At 42.9% G+C, this 22,152-nt stretch overlaps 2 protein-coding genes across 4 annotated transcripts in view; both read left to right on the top strand.

Annotated features, from left to right (window-relative positions):
• The window catches only part of LOC111866093 (PAX3- and PAX7-binding protein 1), a 28,137-nt gene extending 13,718 nt beyond the window's left edge, over window positions 1–14,419 (top strand). Inside the window, exons 8-16 of the mRNA XM_023854676.2 lie at window positions 2,065–2,254; window positions 4,515–4,644; window positions 6,001–6,204; window positions 9,769–9,968; window positions 11,357–11,510; window positions 12,066–12,261; window positions 12,335–12,536; window positions 14,069–14,205; window positions 14,286–14,419. Of these exons, the coding sequence (XP_023710444.1) occupies window positions 2,065–2,254; window positions 4,515–4,644; window positions 6,001–6,204; window positions 9,769–9,968; window positions 11,357–11,510; window positions 12,066–12,261; window positions 12,335–12,536; window positions 14,069–14,205; window positions 14,286–14,337 (1,465 nt within the window). The 3' untranslated portion in view covers window positions 14,338–14,419. The remainder of the gene's footprint in view (window positions 1–2,064; window positions 2,255–4,514; window positions 4,645–6,000; window positions 6,205–9,768; window positions 9,969–11,356; window positions 11,511–12,065; window positions 12,262–12,334; window positions 12,537–14,068; window positions 14,206–14,285) is intronic.
• A 1,220-nt stretch (window positions 14,420–15,639) lies between these two features.
• LOC111866074 overlaps window positions 15,640–22,152 on the top strand; it is a 28,276-nt gene continuing 21,763 nt past the window's right edge. For 2 of the 3 annotated variants that reach the window (XM_033752106.1, XM_023854637.2), the window contains exons 1-9: window positions 15,640–16,292; window positions 18,373–18,560; window positions 19,410–19,661; window positions 20,240–20,401; window positions 20,879–21,015; window positions 21,220–21,370; window positions 21,443–21,630; window positions 21,711–21,879; window positions 21,957–22,101. In XM_033752106.1, coding sequence (XP_033607997.1) covers window positions 16,271–16,292; window positions 18,373–18,560; window positions 19,410–19,661; window positions 20,240–20,401; window positions 20,879–21,015; window positions 21,220–21,370; window positions 21,443–21,630; window positions 21,711–21,879; window positions 21,957–22,101 — 1,414 coding nt within the window. In that variant the 5' untranslated portion in view covers window positions 15,640–16,270. The remainder of the gene's footprint in view (window positions 16,293–18,372; window positions 18,561–19,409; window positions 19,662–20,239; window positions 20,402–20,878; window positions 21,016–21,219; window positions 21,371–21,442; window positions 21,631–21,710; window positions 21,880–21,956; window positions 22,102–22,152) is intronic. The other variant, XM_023854636.2, reaches the window with a different exon arrangement.

Below are 22,152 nucleotides of genomic sequence, written 5' to 3'. Positions count from 1 at the left end.
GATTTCCCCAAAGCATCATCATTAAAGGCTTGCCGAAGCATCCCAACAGTCTCGGCTGCAGTTTTCCCTAACAGAAAGCAAAATTTCACGCACATTCTTTGTTCCTTCTGGTCGGCCATCTCACTAATCGCCAAAGGGTTGAAACAGGAACGCACACAACAGAGCACCACAGACAAACCACTTAACTCAGACTGACGCCAGCTCACTAACAGTCGCGGGAAACCCCCAGCTAACACCACCTAGCAGCACAACTCGTAACTACAAAGCATGCACGTGCAACAGGTCGTTTCCGGTTATTTTTGGGTCCCCCCTCGTATAATGACATCCCACAACATGAATATATTGAAATTTCCATTGAAAATCTCTTTAAGTGATGCTAGATTAGAATGGTAAGCTGGGGGAGCACTGTGTGGTGATTGCATTGTGTTTCAGGTTCTGTATTCTGAGAGAGTTGATTTTGTTCCCAGTTGCATAATGTGCCCTTTCAGTTCAAGAGCGAGAGGCGCTGCACATTGTTATCACATCCATAATGTGAATACACATATCTGTAGCCAGACCCCTCTTCACTTAATGTAAATTTGAAGTACATTATTTCATTTGTAAAGCTCATTACAGAGCAGGAAACTTTGAGAATCCGTGTTATTTCATTTTGTGATGCACCAACTTAAATAGAAGTATTAGACTGTACTGTATATTTTTATGTGTGGTGGAACACTGACATTAGCCCCGCTTGCCATTGGTAGATGTCCAGCACACCATGGGATTGTGAGGTGCGTGAATATAATACTGACAGTTATTAAGGTGACTCAATGGTGTTTTTGATTGGATATTGCATTTATTGACCACTTACAGGTTGCAACTACAAATAACTATGACACTACCACTATTCTACACAGACTTTACAAAATCATGCTAAATCTTTTCCAGCCCACAGTGTCTTCACTATAGTTGCCTGGTAATGGATTCTAACAATGGGTATTCTTCTGCTTCTAGCCTCAAGTTCTGTCTGAATGGCGGCTTCCTTCCAAGTGCGAATTCTTGCTCCATCTGTCCTCCTTATTACCCCTGGGCACGGACCACTGTACAAAATGCCCTTTCCAACAGTACCTCCATTGTTGCATGTCGATTCATTGCTGTGGAGACATGCTTGTGATTGTTACCTAGTAACAGCTTTATCTCATTGTCACTGCATAATAACGGCTCTACATGCTACAATATGTACAGTTTGCATTCTGAGAGAGAGCAGTCTTTGTTTTAAAGCACAGTTTTCTGTAAGTAAAAGTTACTTTCCTTTTAACCTAAACAGAAGGTGTGGGAGTTAAATAACCCATGCTTCATGACCATCTTCTCTGCTGCAATTAGCTCCCCAGCAGGCTTGCATTTTGACTGCAGTGCATCACATTGCTTAATGGGGCCATATGATAGTCACTTGGTTTTTATGAAGTGAGTTTCTTTTCCTATTTATAGATGTCTCCCTGCTGTCAAGTCTGTACATATTAATTATTTCTTTATGACTGCTATGTTACTTGAGGTCTCCATGTTTGACCCACAAGTAATGGGCCATCAGCTGCAGAGCCCTGTGCCAATGGGAAGCTTGAGAACACTGGGGCATTGCCTAGTGTCACAACCCTGTCACCTGCACATTAGTGCCATACGGCCCTTAGCACAATGCTTTCTAATTGTAGTGTTAATATACTAGAGACCTACTACTTGCCCCTGCTTTTTGACCAGTCTGACATAATCTGGGATGTGGCTTAAATATCCAAGGTTTGAAATGCACACAATTTTCTTAACATCTCAGATTGCAGTCTCTTGAGGTCAGCTAAACCGTCGCAGTCTGGACTGCTTTTTGGAGCTGTTTCTCTACTTCAGCATGATTTGAAACATTTTCTTCATTAACCTAACATCTTGAAAGAACGCAGCCTTTTCCCCCGCATATGCAGTAAACGTGAGAATGAAGCATGTTGTTGGGCTGGACAAAGGACGACTCCAGATTGATGAGTGTATCCTTGGCATTCATGCCACAGGGTTTGCGGTTGCCTCTGAGGGCTCATGATGTTGCAGGTTGGCAAGCCTACAGGAACTTCATAGTCGTCACCAGATGGACCTGGCCCGTGTGACTGATGAGTTAGCATCGACAAAGGCAGAGCATGAACGCCTGGAGACGGAGCAGCCTGTGCTGGCCCAGAAGTTTCGCTACTACCAAGAGTTGCGTGGGTATGTGACAGACTTGGTAGAGTGTCTAGATGAGAAGGTGGGTTCCTACATCTCAATCACTACCGGGGGGGACACTTGGGGGGTCCGCACGGCTGGTAGCCACACTCATCAGCCAGCAAGCCTTCTGTGTGACCTATACAATCATTGAGCTGCATGTGGCTGTCTTAACATCCCAAGATACACACACAGACAGAATGTGTATATTCATCGTGATTTTTCCCACCCTTTTCATAAGGTGAGAATTTTGTTGACATGAAAATACAAGGTTCCCCGACATTCAGAGTCCATGTTAAGCTGTAGGTCCTGTCTGCGATCCTTGTGTCACCCTGCTGCTCTCACCACGGTTAGGTTCAGCATGTATCGTTACATTCATTGCTAAATTTTATTAAAAACAAAGGCCCAAGATTGAATGGTGTTCCTCAGTCACTGCTAGGAGGAACCTTGAATACATTGCACTGACTTCATTCTGTGTTCTATGCTTCAGAGTCATGCAAAAGTTCATTGTCATCTGCAGAGTGGGCATAAGTTTGCCTGCAATTTGAGAACTATTGAAGGATGAACAAATATTGCGATGTAGAGCATGGTAATAATGGCTGTGTTGGATTGTTAGCTAATCCTCTCCATAGGCAGTCGTGCCTAATGACACAAGTGTCACTCCAACCATTGTCACCTGTTCTGTTTCAGAATTATAGTTAATCATCCGCTTTTTCAGCTTAGTAACTCGGTTATTTGATATACGTTCAATTAACATTTTTGTTATACCTTCATTTTGGTCTGGCACATAATCTAATTATGTGTAAAAAGGAGTTGTGTTCCATCCCATCTGCTGAAGGTAAACAATACATGATCCAAAATTTGCATCGTGTTGTAGTACCTAGAAAAGAAAGTGTTACCTGCATTCATGCTGGTAGGTTTTACAGATGTGGAAACCTGAGAATATTCGGACAAAAGTACAAAGGTTGGGAAGGGTGCTGCTGTGCGTTCATGCTGTTGACTGTGTTCGATCAGTGTGGCTATCACAACAAACTGACAGAGTGTTGCGGACGTGTCTGACCCCCCTGTGTAGCTGGGCTTTGCTAGATCTTCTCTGTATTTGTTGTAGTGCCCGCCCACTTGATGAAGAACTCCCTTAAAACAGTGGCATGATATTTTGAGACATGTTTTCTTCATCTCGTGTGGCTTACAGGTATTGTGTGCAGGCTGTATGTGGCATTCTTTAGACGTTTATAGAACGAGGAATGTTGCTACGGTGGGAACTTTATGGTTGAGATGATCCTAGGATTCTTGGTTTGAGGAGTTCCTATGATTATGTGGCCTTGTTTCATGGCTCTTCCTTAGGTCCTTCTGATGTCTTGTATCATGTCTCCTTCTGAGGCCTTGTTTCATGGATCCTCCTGAGGTCCTTCTGAGGACTTGTATCATTGCTCCTCCTGAGGTCCTTCTGAGGCCTTGTATCATGGCTCCTCCTGAGGCCTTGTTTCTTTGTGAATGGAAGCAGAGTCATGTGACTACAGTTCATATTGTGGTATTCTGGGTTAAGACACTGTACATTCTGTCCCAAAGACAGGAGCAGTATGTACCTCTTGAAAGTACAGTATTACTGGTCCCCCTACGTCATGGCCACTGTGTATCATGAAGGTTAACCAGAAGAAACAGGAATGAAACAGGTAAGGGCCTGATTGGTGCGCTTGAGAAATAGTGTGGTATTAGTGAATATTTTGTCTCTTCTTTCAAGTAAAAATGTTGGCATCAGTTTTGTTTACCGACTACATATACAGGCGCACCAGGAGTGTCCAGAATACTGCATAGCTTCTGTCTACATCAGGCAATTTGTTTGTAATGTGTAAGAGATCCGCATTAAATTTTGTGAACAAGCAAATATAAATATTATAGTACTTAGTACCCTGAAGCATGTGTGACTCCGTTTAGTTGACAGATATTATCAGTGTCACCAAGACACAAAAGAACCTCCTTGTTGTCTCTGTCAGTGACATGAACCAGCATATTCTCAGTTTTGTGACATCTGCCTGTGTACATGAGCTGTACTTATTCAGGTATCACTTGTAACAATTTGGAACAGTGTTGTGCATTAGGATTGTACGTACCTGTAATTTTGAGACACTGCATTCCACGCAGGGACAAACACACCAGATCTGACAGTCTGCATGCCACTGTGGTCGGTGCATGTGGGGCCAGAATAGACAGAGACAAGCAGGATACATATGGCCCGCTCCTTGTCATAGTGGGGCGGTCATTTCCACAGAGCATGATGGTATCGGTTTGTTTGCCCCTCCCAGGTATCTGTCATCGCAGCTCTGGAGCAGCGCATGCTAAGTTTGTTGAAGAAGCGGGCAGATGAGCTGATGGAGCGGCGACGGCAGGATGTGCGGGATCAGGCAGAGGAGCTTGCACCCTCCATGGCAGCCAGTCAGTATCTGGGACCCTGGGCCAGGGTTGGCACCAAACTTTACAAAGGATATCGAGGGCTTAATATAATTGAGAAAGCACAGTTCACTGCATTGCTTGGTTGCCTAAGCACTTGCATTACCCAGCAGGGATAGCAGCTCATGTTTGCACCGTGTCATTGGAACCCGAGATGTTTTTGCACACAACTTCGCAATCTTTAACAGTTGTAGATATGGGAAAGTTACAATGATGAGTGAACATCATTACACCTGCTTACAGGAGAGATTTTTCTTATGCATTTTCTGCTTATTATCCCAAGGCACAGAAACAGTTGAGTTGCAGCTGTAATCAGTGGTCACACACACATCTGCAGAATGTAATCAGTGTTTGTGCACACATCTGCAGAATGTAATCGGTGGTTGTGCACACACCTGCAGAATGTAATCAGTTGTTGCACACATATCTGCAGAATTTAATCAGTTGCTGCACACATGTGGAATGTAATCAGCGGTTGCACACACACCTGCAGAATGTAATCTGTTGTTGCACACACATCTGCAGAATGTAATCAGTGGTTGCACAAATATCTATGGAATGTAATCAGCGGTTGCACACACACCTGCAGAATGTAATCGGTTGTTGCACACACATCTGTAGAATGTAATCAGTGGGTGCACACATATCTGTGGAATGTAATCAGAGGTTGCACACACCTGCAGAATGTAATATGTTTTGCACACACATCTGCAGAATGTAATCAGTGGTCGCACACTCATCTGCACATGGAAGAGTGTCACATGTAGAAGCTACTGAAGTAATTTGGAGGGCTGCACATGGAGTGCTTTGGAGTTATAAACAGACTGTAGATAAATATAGTGACATGAGGAAATGAGGGAAGGGGTTGTCACTCTGTGTAAGGATAAAATGTTAGGGGAACAGTTTTCAAAGGAAAGAAGGAAATAGCCATGTATGAGGACATTGTTTTGTCGGTACAATTTTTTTCTTTTGTTTTAAATTTTAATTGTTGAAGGACTTAGAGGCAACCGGTATTTTCCATTGTTAGAGAAGACTGGTGCAGTTCTCTGTTTCTGTGTTCATGTGCAGCTGCTTTATCCATTCACATTTGAGTCATGGTTGGAGAGGGACGGTTGTGGAATGTGAGACAACATGAGGAGACATATTCTTCAGACAAAATTTACTGTTGTAAGGAAAGCATAAACATTAGGATTTCTGAATTGTGTAATGCAATTTCATTTTTGTTTTGTGCCTTTGACAAGAATCCAAAGAGTGGACTCACTGCTACACATGAACTGTTTATGTTCAGTGACATCTGAAATGTGCAGTGAGACAGGGAGTGACTATTGCATCTTTCTGTAGGGTCTTGTCCACCATCTGGTCCGAAGCGTAGTCGTGAGGAGGAAGAGGCGCACACTAGACGAGCAGCGGAAAGGGAAGGGCGGCGCACTAGACGGCGTAGAGCCAGGGAAATGAAGAGTGGCAGCACTGCAAAACATGTAGATGGAATGTCTAGTGACGACGAGATGACGGAGCTTGAGGCCACAGCCTTCCGGAATCAGAGAGGTATAGTAGGTCCAGAGGACTGAAGGAAATCACAGGCTGCACAAAAAGTTTGTTAAAACATGCTACTGTGTCTTATGATATGACAGAGGGGCTTAAGAATCATTTCAGTTTTGATTGTTAGTGCCCATAAATTGTTCGGTAAAAATGAACCGTTTAACGCCATCTGACAGCATGCCAGCAGTTTCTGTCTGACATACATAGCACACATAGTGCAGCAGTAAGTTCAGCTTGAAGGTTGCATCATAGCTCAAGCAATTAGTCGCTGGCTTCCCACCACGGCGGTCTGGGTTCGATCCCGGGTCTGGCCAAGTGGGATTTGTGGTGGGCAAAGTGGCACCTGGGCGAGTTTTCTCGAAGGACTTCGGTTTCCCCTGCCAATCTTCATTCCACCAAATTCTCCATCATCATACTCACCTGGTGCAGGTACAGTAGGCCAATCAGTGGCCGCCATGCCGAGTGGACCCAGTTGAACTCCACCCCTCACTAAGTGAATTAAAAAAAAGTTCAGCTTGTATTTGGAACCATTGTTTTTAAAGTAAAGTAATTCTTTTGGTATGAAACAAAAGAGCAAATATGTATGTTGTCTCACTTTCATTTTCTCCTGGCATTTGTATTTCAGTTGAATTCTCTGAAAGAGTTCTGTACCTCACCAGGTGGTGCACTATTACTATACAAACCTGTCTGAACTCTGGGGAGTTCTTATGAACTAAATGTGTTAGATCGATAGTGATTGATTGTGTGCAGTCCCTGCATATTGATCGACACAAAAGTTGATTCTGCTGGGGCTTTGCAAGCATTATTGCATGATCCAGACAGTGCTGCTTTCACATAGGTATTTGTAACCATGAGAAGGGACGTGTAGTCTCTACAAGCTGAACCTGACATGTGGTCTTGAATCAGCAGGAGTGTGTTATGCCTGCAGTGTGGGAAACTGTAATGCTTCTGTATAAGACTGCTCCTACAGTTCACATGTAGCAGCCCTGGCAGGCACTAGAAAGAAGCAGTGAGCTGTCTTGCATGATGAAGTGGGGGAATTCAGATTGGAATTTGATGCTGACAGTGAACTGCTCTTCCTGATGCTGTCAGATGGTGGCAGTGGTGAAGATGACTCTCTTACTCAAGGCTTGGTTTTGGTTAATATGCAAGACTCAATGGGCAGTGTTGGATATCGAGGCACTACAAAATTTGGCAGAAATTGTGGACATTTCAGAATGATTTTTCAATATAGAACTAAGAGAGGCAATTGTCAAAGAAGCATACATGGAGCAGTTTCTGTGTGGGCATGAACTGTGTCAGGTCACCTGCTGGGGCATGGAAACCTGTGACAGGAAGAAATTTGTGTTGTACTGGGTCTGTTTATGTGGGAAGGGGAAGGACTCTCTGTTCTGGTCTGGGACTCTGAATGGAATGTTTTTGTGACTGTTACATCCAGCTCAATTTCGAAGGTAACATGATGCCATTATTCATAATTTTTATAAGCTTACTGTGCCAGAAATAATTTTAAAGCATTGTGGATCAATATTCTGGTTCTGTGTACTTTTCTGAACATAGTATGAAAATTAGAAAAACAATTCCAGTTTCTTCCTGATTTATTACACTTCAATTGAAACTTCCCTTTCTAAATGCTTTAAGAATTCTCCTTCCAAAGGAGTGAGTAGGAATTAAATGTCCTGCATCAGTGTAGTTGAACGTGGGTTGCTGTGCATGAATGCAAGGTTCTTGTGAGTTCCCAGACAGAATCTCTTGACAAGCAACCCCACTTGCTGAAGGAGAATCCTGTCACATGGAGTTAGTCAAAATACAACCGTTACATAAGAGACCCAGCAATTTTGATGTCCTTCAGCTCTATACAGGAAGGTTTTGACATATCTTGCTGCAACAGAATAAATACAAGGAAAGTGATTTAACATAATTTTATAATTTTTACTTTATACCTCCAGCTGTTGCCATCTTATGGTCCTGTTTGTTACTACTTGCTAACATTCATAACAAAAGAAGATTGTGCCTTAGCCTTTAATATGCAAGAAGTGTTTATTTATTGATGCTGTCTGTATAGATCAAACCATAGTGTTAGGTGGTAGGATGATTGGTGAATGAGAAAGGATGTGCAAGAAAGTGGTTGTAGCCTAATTTCAGATACTTTCTTGGCATTTTCTTCGAGTGGCTGAGGAAAACCTGAGTCACAATAGCCAGTCTCTTGGTCAAGACTTGGAGGCTGGAGTGTTAGGCACTGAGCTGTGACATTTGATGGAAATTAGTACAAACTTTGTGTTGTAAAATCATGTAGAAGTCTGTTGGTAGACCAAGAATAGAGAGCAGGAAAATATTGTAACAGATTTGATGAATGCATTGCCAGGCAACAGCTCTGTAAACATGGTCCAACATGCAGCAGTAGGGGAATCTGTGTTTTCTGTAGATCCTGACCAGTGCAGCAATAGACTGGCTGGATAATGATCACATGATGTGTGTTTACTGTAGGTCCATGTCTGGTCCATGACCATATAAGTATGAGTGACAGAATTCATTCAAGGCAGTTACGAGTTACAGGTTGTAGTATCAGCAGAAGCATGCGAACAGTAAGCTCACGGAGTACAGAAGAGTACAAGAAGTCAGCTTGTGAAGACTTAGCATGTGATTTGAAGACTATGTGTGCTATAGTGCAGTGATATTTGGAGTGTGTGATGTAGGGAGACTTTTACAATTCCTGTGTTATAAATACGTGAAGACTAGTGCAGATAGACTGAAGGGAGTAACATGGGGCACTTTGTAGTGTGAAAATCAGTAAGTGTTATAGTTTTAATCGTTTCTTGCATCCTGTTGTATGTTTAATCAATAGCAGAGTCAATTTACCGACTACACAACACGTTTTTTATTATCACTACATGTTTCGATGGGCCCATCACGACAACGATCGTAACATCCAGCAGCATCAGAGGACACGGAAGAACAGCGAGACCTCACAAACAAGTGAAAGTGCAACCAACATAATAAGTTGAACTTTAATTCACGAACTTTTAACCGATAATAATAATTAAACTGGTTAGAAAGAACTGAACACAGTGGTGAGTGTGAGTGGGATGAGACTGTAAAACAGGTGTAGGTGAAAGTGTGACCAGTGACATGAATTGAACTTCGATTCACGAAATTTTAACTTTTAACAATTAAATTAGAATAATATTTTAACTTATGTTTTATAAAAGAACTTGATATATTATTGAGCGTAAGTCTGGATAAGATACAGGGTCGAATGAGTAAAAAGCGAATGTGACCGCGTGTAATTATACAGCCGTGTTCGTACACCTGAGGATGACCTCTTGAGGTCGAAATGTAGTGATAATAAAAAACATGTTGTGTAGTCGGTAAATTGACTCTACTATTGAAGTGTTATAGTTATTTGTAGTTACGACCTGTAAGTGTCCAGTAAATCCAATTACCAATCTGAACCCTGTCTTTAGTCACTGTGATGTGACAATATTGAAGGTGAAGTTCTTCCAGTAGCAAGTCATAGCTGCTCTGCTGTTGGTCTTTTTGGGTTGATTGATCCTTTTCCTCTGTTGTTTACAGATACGATCGAGTCAGATGCGCGACTGGTATTCTCAGATGTGGTGGATGAATTCTGCTCTGTACGTGGTGTGGCTTCACGGTTTGAGAGTTGGCGCAACACGGATGCTGTTGCATATCAAGAAGCATATGTCAGCCTGTGCTTGCCCAAGGTCTTGGGGCCACTTGTGCGTCTCAAGATGCTCTTGTGGAACCCTCTACAGGTGAACTGTTGCTATAACAAATATTGAGATGGCTGGCTACACACTGCAGAGGTCTGCATTCAGTCTGAATGCAAAGTGCAAGATTTTTGCAGACAAATTAATCTCTTTCAAAGCAGTTCTATCCCACCTCCCATCACTCACCATTCTACCAGTGTTTCCTATGTACTTGTTGCTTGATGAACCAGTGTTAGCTCACAGCCTTGGCCTTTGGATGGACTTGAAGTAAAAACGTTAACTTGAAACCATGATGAGTCATTCCTAAAGTAACAGTGAAATTGTTTATATAGATTGGATGATAATATTAAAGTGGATATTGGGCAACTGTGTTGTGAGAGTATAAACTGAATTGGCCCTGGATGGCTCAAGTGCTTCACTCATTTGAACAGGTGTAGACCTTTTGTTATATAAATCACTTATAACCATAAATGATATGAACTCCGTCCCAAGTGCAAACAATATATTATATGTCCTTGATCTTGCTCTCCTTTACACTACATGTTTCGGCCTCAAACGGCCATCATCAGGTGTATACACTCACATTGCTGTTACACTGCACATAGTTTAAAAATCAACATCTACTTCGTTGATATCTGTCTGGTTTATAGATTATTTTACACACGTTAGCAATAATAATAATATATTATAATAATAATATAATCTATAAACCAGACAGATATCAACGAAGTAGATGTTGATTTTTAAACTATGTGCAGTGTAACAGCAATGTGAGTGTATACACCTGATGATGGCCGTTTGAGGCCGAAATATGTAGTGTAAAGGAGAGCAAGATCAAGGACATATAATATATTGTTTGCACTTGGGACGGAGTTCATATCATTTATCGTATAGAGTGCAACAGGATGCTTAAATATAATATTGTCACTTATAACCACTTTATCATAGCCTACTATGGATGCAGTTCAATCCACTTCCCATATTTCTCATGGTCTTTCAAGTGGTCATTTTCCAGTAAATTTTCCAACCAAAATTCTGTGTGCATCACCCCTCTCTGCTCTACGTAGCGTCCGCATGATCACCTCATCCATTACATGGATTTGTGCAGTAACAGTATTAGCATAGGGGGTTGTGATGGGGAGTAGTTAGGGTGTGGCTGTCCTTGCCTAGAACTTTTTTGTGGTTTTCTTCAGTGTTTTGAGCAAATTGTGTTATGTTGCCTGAACATTTTCTTTTGTATCCTCATGAATTCAACATTTATAGTTGTCCTGCCATATAATGCTGAATGGCCTGTCCACTTGAGAAGCTCATGTTGAGTGAGTTGACAGAAACATGAAATGTAACTGGGAGGGGTGCGAGTACTGGTTGCCTGAGCAATGTGTATCTTTGTTGGTTAGCTGAACTCATTGGACTGAGGGCAACTTTGTGTGCAGGATGGGTGCTTGGAGTTTGAGCGTGCCAAGTGGTATGACACGCTGATCCTGTACGGGCTGAAGGAGGGTGAGACGGAGGACGGGCTGAAGCAGGATCCAGACCTGCAGCTGGTGCCCATTATTATAGAAAAGGTGCTTCTCCCAAAGCTGACTCGTAAGTGTTCTGTACATTGTGGAATTTGCTCAGAGAATCTGACCTTTCTGGACAGTGGTTTTCATCTTGCTGTTGAAGAGTAAATTCTGTAGTGACCCCTTTATGGACGTAGTTCTGCTTAACAGCCAAGCATATATATATAGATATATTTTGTGTGGTAGCACTTTGTGCATGTATTTCAGTCCAAAGACCACTGGACAGATTTGATAGAATTAAGAATGGGAAGAATTTGGTGAAATTTAGTGTGTTCAGAATGGCCCAGTAGAACTGCCACTTTACGTAAGCATATGACTTAATTTATTCTCTTAACAGTAAGCATGTATAATAAAATGCCAGTTTATGGACACTGAACTGAGCAGAATCTAGAATGGAGGTAATTTAATATTGAGATTATTGACTTGGACTTACTGAAACTGAGTGCTGAATGCAGGAAAATATTAAATCGAGAAGCATTATCTAGGTGTTCCACTGCGTTTTGTATATTACCGTTTGAGGATCGAACTACATCTGGTATCGTCTGTAATGTTAGTATAACAACTTGCTTGCTGCCCACAGAGTTGGTAGAGGCAGTCTGGGACCCTTTGTCCACATCACAGACGCTGCGTTTGGTGGGGCTTCTGAACCGCCTCATGCAGGAGTACCCCACAATGCTGCCCTCTAGCAGAGCGCTCGAACAACTCGTAACTGCTATCATTGCCAAAATGAAGTCTGCAGTTGAGAACGACATGTTCATTCCAATATACTCCAAGCAGTAAGTAACGTTGCAGCTGCCTCTGTCAGTGAGCCATGGAAACTGCAGCTTGTACATGAGGATCCTGTTACAGGGTGCTTGGTGGCAGTGGCGGAATCTTCTTTCAGCGCCAGTTTGGGATGGCAGTGAAATTGCTGCGGAACCTGCTGGCGTGGCAGGGTGTTGTGGCTGACCGTGTGCTGCGCGACGTGGCACTTGGCTCACTGCTGAATCGGTATCTGTTGGCAGCCCTGCGCACCTGTGAGCCTGTGGATGCTGCAGAGAAGTGCAGCATGGTGAGGGAAACAGAATTGCTAAATGAGAAACGAATACGTAAGAAGGTGACATGCATGTTTTGTCATTTTAGGATGTACAGGGTCCAGCAAATCGACCTCCCATATTTGGAGAGGGCACTGTGTGAGTTGTGGTGGGGATACAGCGGCGGGGGTATCGATTGATAGCGGTATAAGTGCCATTTGCAGTAGTCGCAATGGCGTGGCACGGTGAGCATCGTGCGTTTGTTGTGGAAGAGTATATTCGTAATGGTGAATCGGTGATTACTACTCAGCGAGCATTTCGCATTCGGTTCAAACTTGGCCTACATGATCCTGTTCCGGATAGAAAAACTATTCACGTTTGGGTATCAAACTTTAGAGCAACAGGTTCTGCACTGAAAAAGAAATCGCCTGGCCGACCTCGGACCGTAACAACGCCGGAAAATGTGGCACGTGTGAGAGCGTCCATCCAGCAATCTCCAAAGCGTTCAGCACTTAAACATGCAGCTGCCCTGGGATTGTCTGATAGGAGTGTAAGAAGAATCCTGCACAGAAATCTACACATGCACCCATACAAAATGATGGTTACCCAAGAATTAAGTGAGAGAGATTTTGAAACTCGCAAAGCTGCGTGTGAGGACATTCTTCAGAACATTCCCTCTGGCGCTGTTTTGATTTCATCTGATGAGGCCCACTTCCACTTGTCAGGTACTGTAAATAAACAAAATTTCCGCTACTGGTCAGCAGAAAACCCTCAGGAACTTCACCAACGACCACTTCACTGCCCTCGTGTGACAGTTTGGGGCGCCGTTGCTGAATTTGGTGTGTGGGGTCCTTATTTTTCGAGGAAAATGGGCTAACGGTAACGGTTACTTTGAATCGCTACTGTCACATGATCGAGACCTTCCTCCAACCTAAGTGAAACCAGTTTGTTGGGGACCATGAAGTGGGACAAGCCTGGTTCCATCAAGACGGAGCCACAGCTCACACTTCACGGCGTTCTTTAGCAATTCTGAGAGAGTTGTTTCCTGGACGTCTTCTCTCTTTGCGAGGAGACATCGCCTGGCCCCCAAGGTCACCCGATTTATCACCTTGTGATTTTTTCTTTGGGGACACTTAAAGGCGCAAGTGTACAAACATCGCCCCACAACCCTGCAAGCACTTAAGGAGGCAATCACCCAGGCAGTGGCTGCCATTCCACCGGAAATGACACGAAGAACTATGGACAACTTCCGGGAAAGGCTTTGTCAGTGTGTGAACAATGGAGGACGCCATTTACCGGAAATAATTTTTAAAACCAAGTAATGTAAAATAGCATCGTATTTGTTGTTCACAAATAAAAGTATTTTTTCTGTATATTTCTTTGTTTGTTTGTAACTGCCTTGTGAAATACGGGAGGTTGATTTGCCGGACCCTGTATATAAGAATGTAACTTAATGGACATTTTGTATAATTGAGGAGAATTAAGATTTGTAAGGGTTAGGAATTGTCATTTGTCTAGCATTTGGTTCATGTGTTAAAGCCAGTGTCTCACAGTCACTTTCTGTGCGCAGATTGTGTCTACATTCCCATGCTGGTGGTTCCAGTCACAGCAGCAGGGAGACTGTGTGTGTCTGCCACAGTTGCAGATGTTCACTGCTCAGCTGAAAACGATCGCTCAGTGTCTGGATGTCTCAACACCAGCGGGCAGGCAAGTTGGTGTGCTGTGTCTGCTGCTTGTGCCCAGAGTGTACTGTAGTGCAGTCTGCTCACCCTCTGATCTTGTTTCAGGGAGGCGATGGAGCAACTGGCAAAGATCCTGCAGACGCTTCAGGCACAGTGATGACAAGTGACTGATGTTATATTGCTGTTTCTTAATGTAACTTATTGTGGTGACGTGTTAATACATTCATATTGATCGGCTGTCTGAGTTGTTTTCTGTTCAAGTGGCTGGGTTTGGACTCACAATGCAGTCCTGCTAGGTACCTGACTGTTGTCCTGTAGGTTCTCACAATCTTTCGCAAGTCATTCCAGGCAGGCATCAAGTTTGCGTGTATTCCTTCCATGTCTCTCCAAACTGACCAATCATGAATATTTGTCTTTAATTATGTCCACTTATTCGCACCACAGTCCTGCATCATGATGCGATCTAGCTAATACATACACTGTGATCTGGTCATGTAGGTCACACTTCTGTAGATAACAGACGCCTGATATATTAATAGTATGGCTGTAAAGTGAGCTTGTGGAAGTGTAAACACAACACAGACTGACTGAAATTGTTTTATATCTTCACTGAAACACTGGCTGTCTTAGGTTGTGATTTTCCTCAGGTGTTCCATGTGAATACCAGGATAAAATCTTAAATTTGTCTATGATTGCTCCCTTCCTTATACTTTCCAATTCATCTTCCTTTCTTTTCATGTTTTTAATGAAACTTCCAGTTTCAAGACTACATAGTGCTGGAAATTAAATGCTGTATAGTTTACTTGTGGTGTGATGGTGCGAGTAGTATTTAAGTTTTGAGGTTAGGTCTTTACTGTGAACACTGTTAAGGTTGTGGTTTCTTATGCCACAACATATTGTAATTTTATGGGTGAATACTGATATTTAAGAGGAGCTTATTGCCTCCATCTGCACCCAAAGTTGGAGATGCAAAGTTCCTTCAAATGTCAGCATCTGCCCACAGAAATTCATGATGTTACAACCCAGAACACAAAAGTCTTAATATAATGTTTGCCAACCTGATAGCAACACTTTGTTAATGTTATCATCTGCTTAACTGTTAAGAGAAATTACCTGTTGTGGGCATGAACCAGAGTCAGTTCATGTTTCCTGAACACCCATTTTAATATTATCTTCCTGTTCCAAGTGTCAACCCTACATGCTCGTCTTAATTTGACTGCTCAAATAATAGTATGTGGATTTCCTTAGTCCCTCTCATTGATACAGCTGCAACTTGGGTCATTTTCCCAGCATAGAGTCCATTGCCCCCATTACCTAGAATTATGTTATGACCTTTGCCCCCTTATCTTGTTTACTGGTGTGTACAGTCACATCATATAACAGTGTCCCTGGAACTGAGCCAAATGACTAGTGAATGCAGCCAACATCTCATTATGCTAGGAAACCGGTGCAGCTGATGCAGCATTGCCCATGGTGTTCATTTGTTGCATACAGAAGTTAGTCATTGCAAAAGTAACTGCACCGTACAGTCAGAAATGGTTTTCTTTTTATAATGTTCAATAGCTACCATGCAAGAAGTATTTCCAAGGAAATTTCCGGATCGTAGTGATGTGTTGCTCTTTGGTCTGTGCCACATTGTGTACAATTGAGCTTTTTTTCAGAAAAACGATGAGTACTTGATTTTGTCTTGCTGCAAATTGTAGAGTTATGTTTGATTGATGGATAAAAGTAACATTAGCCTGGCAGTGTTTGGTGTAGACCTCTACTTCCTGTTCTTATAAAAATTGTGTCGGTATTGGAGAGATCAAACACCAGCTATATTAAGCGTTCATTTTGGATCTTAAAGGAAAATGCCATGTTTGGCTTTGTTGTGGCACATCTATTGCATGTTCAGTGGCCTAAAGACTGTGTCGGAGTACGTAAGTGATATAACGGCATAGCAGCAGTTGAGAAGAGGAGCTCTCACAGAGCCAGGACCTGTTACACAGTTCAAGTTCCCCCGACAGCGTGGCTTTGCTATCAGTAGCCCCTGCCCAACATTGTGACCCTCAGCCTTGTGAACGCAGCATGTTCTGCAGCTATCAGACAACATGGAAGAGATGGGGAGAGCAGGTGAGCAGTTTCCAGTACTTTGCAGGCAAACAGATTACACTTCTTTACACATTGTGTTTTTAGTGTAGTGCAGTTTTATTCTTCTGTTCTTTTCTTTTGCTGAAGTTTACAAAGCCACAAATATTGAGGAAGGGAACACTTAAACTGCAAGTATACATTTTGTTAATTCATGTAACATTCATTTGACACTGAGGTTGTTGGTTTCCCAGTTTGTAAGCAGCTTCCACACATTCCAAGCAAGCACAGCCCTGTGTGTAGTACAGGCCTTTGGAACTTACACAACAAATTTTGTTGGTATGCAAATGTGAAGGGAATTGTACAACATCATGCAGATCAATAAGATTGCTTCCATCATAGTTATGAGCATGATGCAGTTGAGGGTAAAATTGTAAAGTTTTTCCTGTCCATAGTTAAGAACCATGGCATGAAGACAGGGAGGAGTCAAGGTATAGCTCCACCTTTCTTGACCTGGAGGTAATCTGATTTTTGTATATCTCTAATTCCCAAGTACAATACCAACTTGACAACAGTGTGAAGTACTTATTTAAATTGTAGCAAGAGCAGTAACATTCTTCGCATGTCATTTCACATAGTTTCTTACTGTGAGATGTAAACGTGACAAATGTTTGAGAACCAGGAGGTAGGAAAATATTTGTACCAAAGTGGGATGCAGTGCGTGGAAATGTAGGGGTATTACATAATAAGGAACTTCATGATTTATGTAGCTACTAAGTCGTAATTGTTAACTAACTGGATGGTATTCCAAAGTAAGGAATTGGGTGTGTGGCTACCAGCTGCATGTTACAGATTTCTCAATAAGGCCTCAGAAATGTTGACTATTCATGACAGGATTCAATAAAAGACTTTTGTGGTCATGTTTCTGAACATATGTTTAATAAAATGCCCTGAACAGCCAAGCTAACTGAACTGACCTTTAAATTACTGTAGCAAAGAGTCAGTCCATAAAGTTCTTACCAGAACATATATCATGTTTTGTTTCATTGGAAAGAAGCAACATTCTTACACTGCAAGTACAAATCTCTTCTTCTGAGTTAATCAGCAGGAGAGATAATATCTTCTTGTATTTCATGAAATGTGGAAAAACATTTCAAATAGAAATTGTACATACGTGTCATCACTTCAATATTGGAGTGTGATACTAGTACCAGTTCTTGGGGAACTGTGTTTGACATTTGGGACTTAACTGCAGTCTAAATATAATAAATAAATAAATACAAATAATAAATGTAGAATGTAAAGTCTAAATGTGACGCACAATGAAATATGTTTTGATATCTCACAATTGCAAGTAAGGGTAAAGCTATGGAAGTGTGTGGAGATAGAGTAACAAAATACAGGAACTGAGAGAAGTGCATTATCTCATTTTTGCCCAAAAGTGGAGTTAAAGCAGTCCAATACTTCTGAGTGTTTGGCCATGCCATAGCTTAGGTGATCAGTCGTCGGCTTCTCACCACAAATATACAGGGCCAGTCCCAGGACAGACCATGTTGGCCTTGTGACACTGAGGTAGGTTTTGCTCGAAGCACTTAGTTTTCCCTTCTGTTTATCGTTCCAGCAATGCTACGTACTCATGTGGCATGAGGTCACTTTCACTCAAACTATAAGAGACATATTTCGGCATCATGTACCCACTTTTGTACACTGAAATATCTTTGAGAAGCATTAATTTTGATTTGGTGTTCACAGTTAATTATGTCAGTAACAAACATTATCCCTGTGTGTAAGTGCCACACTATGATGTTGAAATGGCCGTGTGCTCTGTAGATGTCAGCACTGGGTGGATCTGGGTGGCTGGCTTCTCTTATGGCAGGGCCTTCCAGTAGGAATCTGTGTATCCTGGAGTCAGTGTGGGCACTGTGCTGGTGAGCAGAAATGTCCCCGTTTCTTCCAACAACTGAATAAGAGTGGTCCTGCCGTGTCACTGACTGAGTTGTTCTGGGCTTTTCTGTCTTCTGGGATAGGATGCTGTATAGTCTGGTAGATGTGTACCGATGTTTCAGGGAACCTGCAGCCCCCCAGTCATCGCTACTGTGGTTGACAGAATGTGCTGGTGTTACAGTGTTGTTGCTGACAGTGGTTGCCAGTACAGTTTCTGCCTTGCAGCTGTGGCTGCCAGGCACCGAGGTGGTGTACCAGTGGGAAACCAGTTTGGAAGCTGTCACATTGTTCCCTGCACCAACAGTATCACAGTGGAACATGTCTGGGAAGGTTGTCGTGCAAGGTGCTGAGGATCTGGCAACAGTGCAGGTCAGTATCATAATCCCGTTTACCTAAGATAGATTTTAATATTACCATACCGTTTGCTTCTTTATCTTCCTAATTTATGTTTTCCAGAGATTTTCACCATCACGTTTCTGTACACATTCCTTGTTTCCCATAATAGGAGCTATATGTGTAATCCATTATATATTCTTGGTTTGATTAGCATGACAGTTTTAGGTAAAGTGTATGAATTATAAATGTGAAATTTGAGGTTCTTCTGTCTTCCTGATTGGCTCCCTCAGTGGTAACTACTTGAACCATCTGCTGTAATCTTCACTGACTTGGTATTTTGACAACATTATGCATTTATGGATTATGCTTACTTTTCAAAAGAAAGAGTGATTATTTCAAAAACTGATCTTTGTAACATAGACATGGTGTGATTCCTTAGAAGTAGGAACTGACTGTTTAGCTGACTTTAGTGATACAAGCAGACTATGATGCAGCTGGCTAGTGCCAGCTATTGTGTCCTGGAGAGCACGCATAGGCTGACAGAGAGTGTGTACAAGGTTCTGGGTTTGAGACCGACCACATTCAGTGTAGATATTTCTCTTTTCCTCACTTCTGACGCAGCCAGTATCGCCCTGGTCATGCTTCAGAGCCAGCTTCTCTTCAGTTCCTAACTGCTAGCTACATGGGTGCTCCCATCTATAGTGAGGGTCCTTTCTTTTGCATTTGCAAGGATCTTCCTAGAGACCACATCTGGAGGCTAACAAAACAATGGGCCTTTCGTGTATTTCCTCAGTCCCCTTGAGTAATTTCCAGATCTTCCCATTCATGACATGTTGTCTGACAATAAATGACATCTTCAGTTGGTACTGCATTATGTTGCAGCTGCAAGACCTTGAAGTGTCAGCATACAATGGACCAAGCATCAGTGACACACCAGTAGTGAAAGTGCCAATACCAGAGGAGGCCAGCCAACTGTTGCAACCATTCATAATCCATTATCATGAAGGACAGGTGGTAAGCCTGACCATCAACACAGGAGAGGAACAATGGGCCATCAATATGAAACGAGGGTTGGCAAGCCTGCTGCAGCTTGATTTGTCACACATGCACACTCCTGCATTTGTCAGCACTGAGGTACACTGCTCTCTCAAATGCAACACTCAAAGATGTGGATGTTGTCATTGCACTCTGTCACATTCTTCCATTGAATTCTGCCTGGCTCTGGGCTGGACGCCTGGGGCTCAATCCCCCCCACCAAGATTATTCTCTTCTTGATTGTGTTGAGACAGGGTTTGGGGCCCAAAAAGCCTCATAAACATTGGGTATTGAAGTCTCTTTCCACCAGTGGTAAAGTGACTGCACTCGAGTACCCGGCTGTCTCTAGTTCCAGAGTGGGGAAAGTGTGGAGCCGTAACTTTATTCTCCCATACATCTTCATGGCTTGATTGAAAGTACAGGAATAACTTTACTTTTAATTTTCTATTACTGTCACTTTCTTGACACTTTCAATTCATCACAAATGAAATTAATTTCTTCAAGTTCAAACCCAGAAGACTGCAAATTTTATTTAGTTAAAAGGAATAAAATGGTGACCACATAACGTCTTTTAGTGAACTGGTAACATGAAAGATGGTGTTAAAAATGTTTGTATTAACAGCTGTCATGTCTGGCTCCTTGGAAAACTAAAGTGTTTGTTGCATGCCCTGTTTCAGAGCAGTCAATATGGTTGCTGCAAAGTTGAGTATTCAGTCCATAACCAAAGTAACGGGACAGTGGCAGTCCAAAAGTTTGTGGACTTCCCCAGCTGTGAGGACTTTCCAGTGCAAAGCTTTGGCAATGTGCAAAGGATGCTGTGCCCCTCAGGAGTCCCCCAGGTACACACAAGCTCTTTATCGTCCCGCCCACTGCCCAAACCATTACAGATCAAGATATCACACTTTCTGCAGGAGTGAAATGTAGTATCTTACTTAGGGTTAAAGCATAATTCACAGGGCTCAGAATATTTAAGCTAAGGTGGGTGCAGTAAGTGGGCAGTTTATGATGACATAGCAAGGAACTTGATTTGTTTTTATGTCACCTTGTGTTGTCAGAGTAGTGGAATATAAGATGACATGTAGCTAGGATTGGAGAGTTAAAAAATGCCAACAGGAGTTTTAGTAAGGTACACCTGTTGGAGAGTGGCCACTTGGTAGAGAGAAATGGAGATGGGAGGATAATATTAACATGGATTTTACAGAATCAGGTTGTAAGGATGTGAGATGGGTGGAATTGACTCATGACCATGTCCAACAGTGCTGCCAGAGAGTCACTTGATCAGATGCAGAGTTCAGTGTAGATGCTATACATTGCAGGAGACTGTAAGTTCTGGCAGCACGCGTGCCTATGTTCTGGAGCCGTTGGGTCCTGGCGGACATCTGCTGATCCACAGTGTTCAAGCTGATGGACTCACCCACCTGCAACAATCTAACTCGTACTTCCTGCAGTCCTGGTGAGTAGGTGCATGGCCTATTGCCTGACTTCTAGCAAGACTGTAGTTGTGTCACCAGCCCCAAGAGCGAAACACAAATTAAATGTAAGTCTTTTCCTTTATTTCTTCCCCCTTTCCCTTCTGCTGCACCTTCTCCCCATACTGTCTTTCATGCAGACAGATAATTTGTCCCACTTATCTGAATTCCAATGGCATCTTTTACAGGATAACCCTACACCTACAGTGGCAGGACAAAATGGTGATGCCCCTCACTATGAAGGGAGGTGGTGAGAGAGTGGGCCTGACCCACCAGCTGCCAGGAGCTGATGTGTCCCAGGGGCGGAGCCCCCCTAGCCAGAAGAACCTGCTTACAACGGTACATACCCTGCACATTTGCACTGCAGCGCATCACCACTTTGGACTGGTTACTAAGAGGCTTGTTTTGCAGGTAATAGAGATCCTGGGGGAGCTAGCAGATGGCCTGGATGAGCAGCATCTGGAGCTAAACCTGGAGAAGCTGCACGAGGAGCATGTGGTACATGCCCTCTACTTACTGTCCATGCTGGAGCAGGCCAGCCTCTGGAAGTTATACCTGGAACTGGAAGTTGGCACCAGCTACCGGCATGAGACACTCAGGTTTGTTGGGTAGCCAGCAAGTAATCTTGGAAGTGTATTTGTGTTGGTAACACTGCTAAGTGCTGTCATGTTGGAAACAGGAACCTGTTTCTCGAGATGCTGCCCCTTGTTGGGTCCCATGACTCCATAATGCTGGTGAGAGACCTTGTGATGACGGGAACTGTCAAGAATGATACGTCCATTCAACTGCTGAGTTCCATCCCATTCAGCGTCCGTCAGCCATCCGAAGAGCTGCTCACAGATCTGGAGGTTGTAGCACACAAACTGAGAACTTATCTCACAGTTGTAGCAAATTCACGGTTGAAAATGCGTGGTGCTGTGTGTAGGTCCTGCTGTCACTCCCAGAGGACACGCTGGAGAACCAGGCAGCAGTGCTGAGCTTCGCCACGCTCGTGCATAAGGTGTGCAGTGCCAAGTGTGCACCAGAGACCCTTGATAAGTATGTGGGTCAATACATGGACCTCTTTACAGGTGTGTGGGCTCCTACTTGAATGTGTTCTCAGGCACATGGTGTGATATCTG

Source organism: Cryptotermes secundus, unplaced genomic scaffold, assembly GCF_002891405.2.
Source record: "Cryptotermes secundus unplaced genomic scaffold, Csec_1.0 scaffold318, whole genome shotgun sequence".
NCBI lineage: Eukaryota > Metazoa > Arthropoda > Insecta > Blattodea > Kalotermitidae > Cryptotermes > Cryptotermes secundus.
Note: the sequence above shows the minus strand (reverse complement) of the source record. Positions and strands in the feature narration are given on the sequence as shown.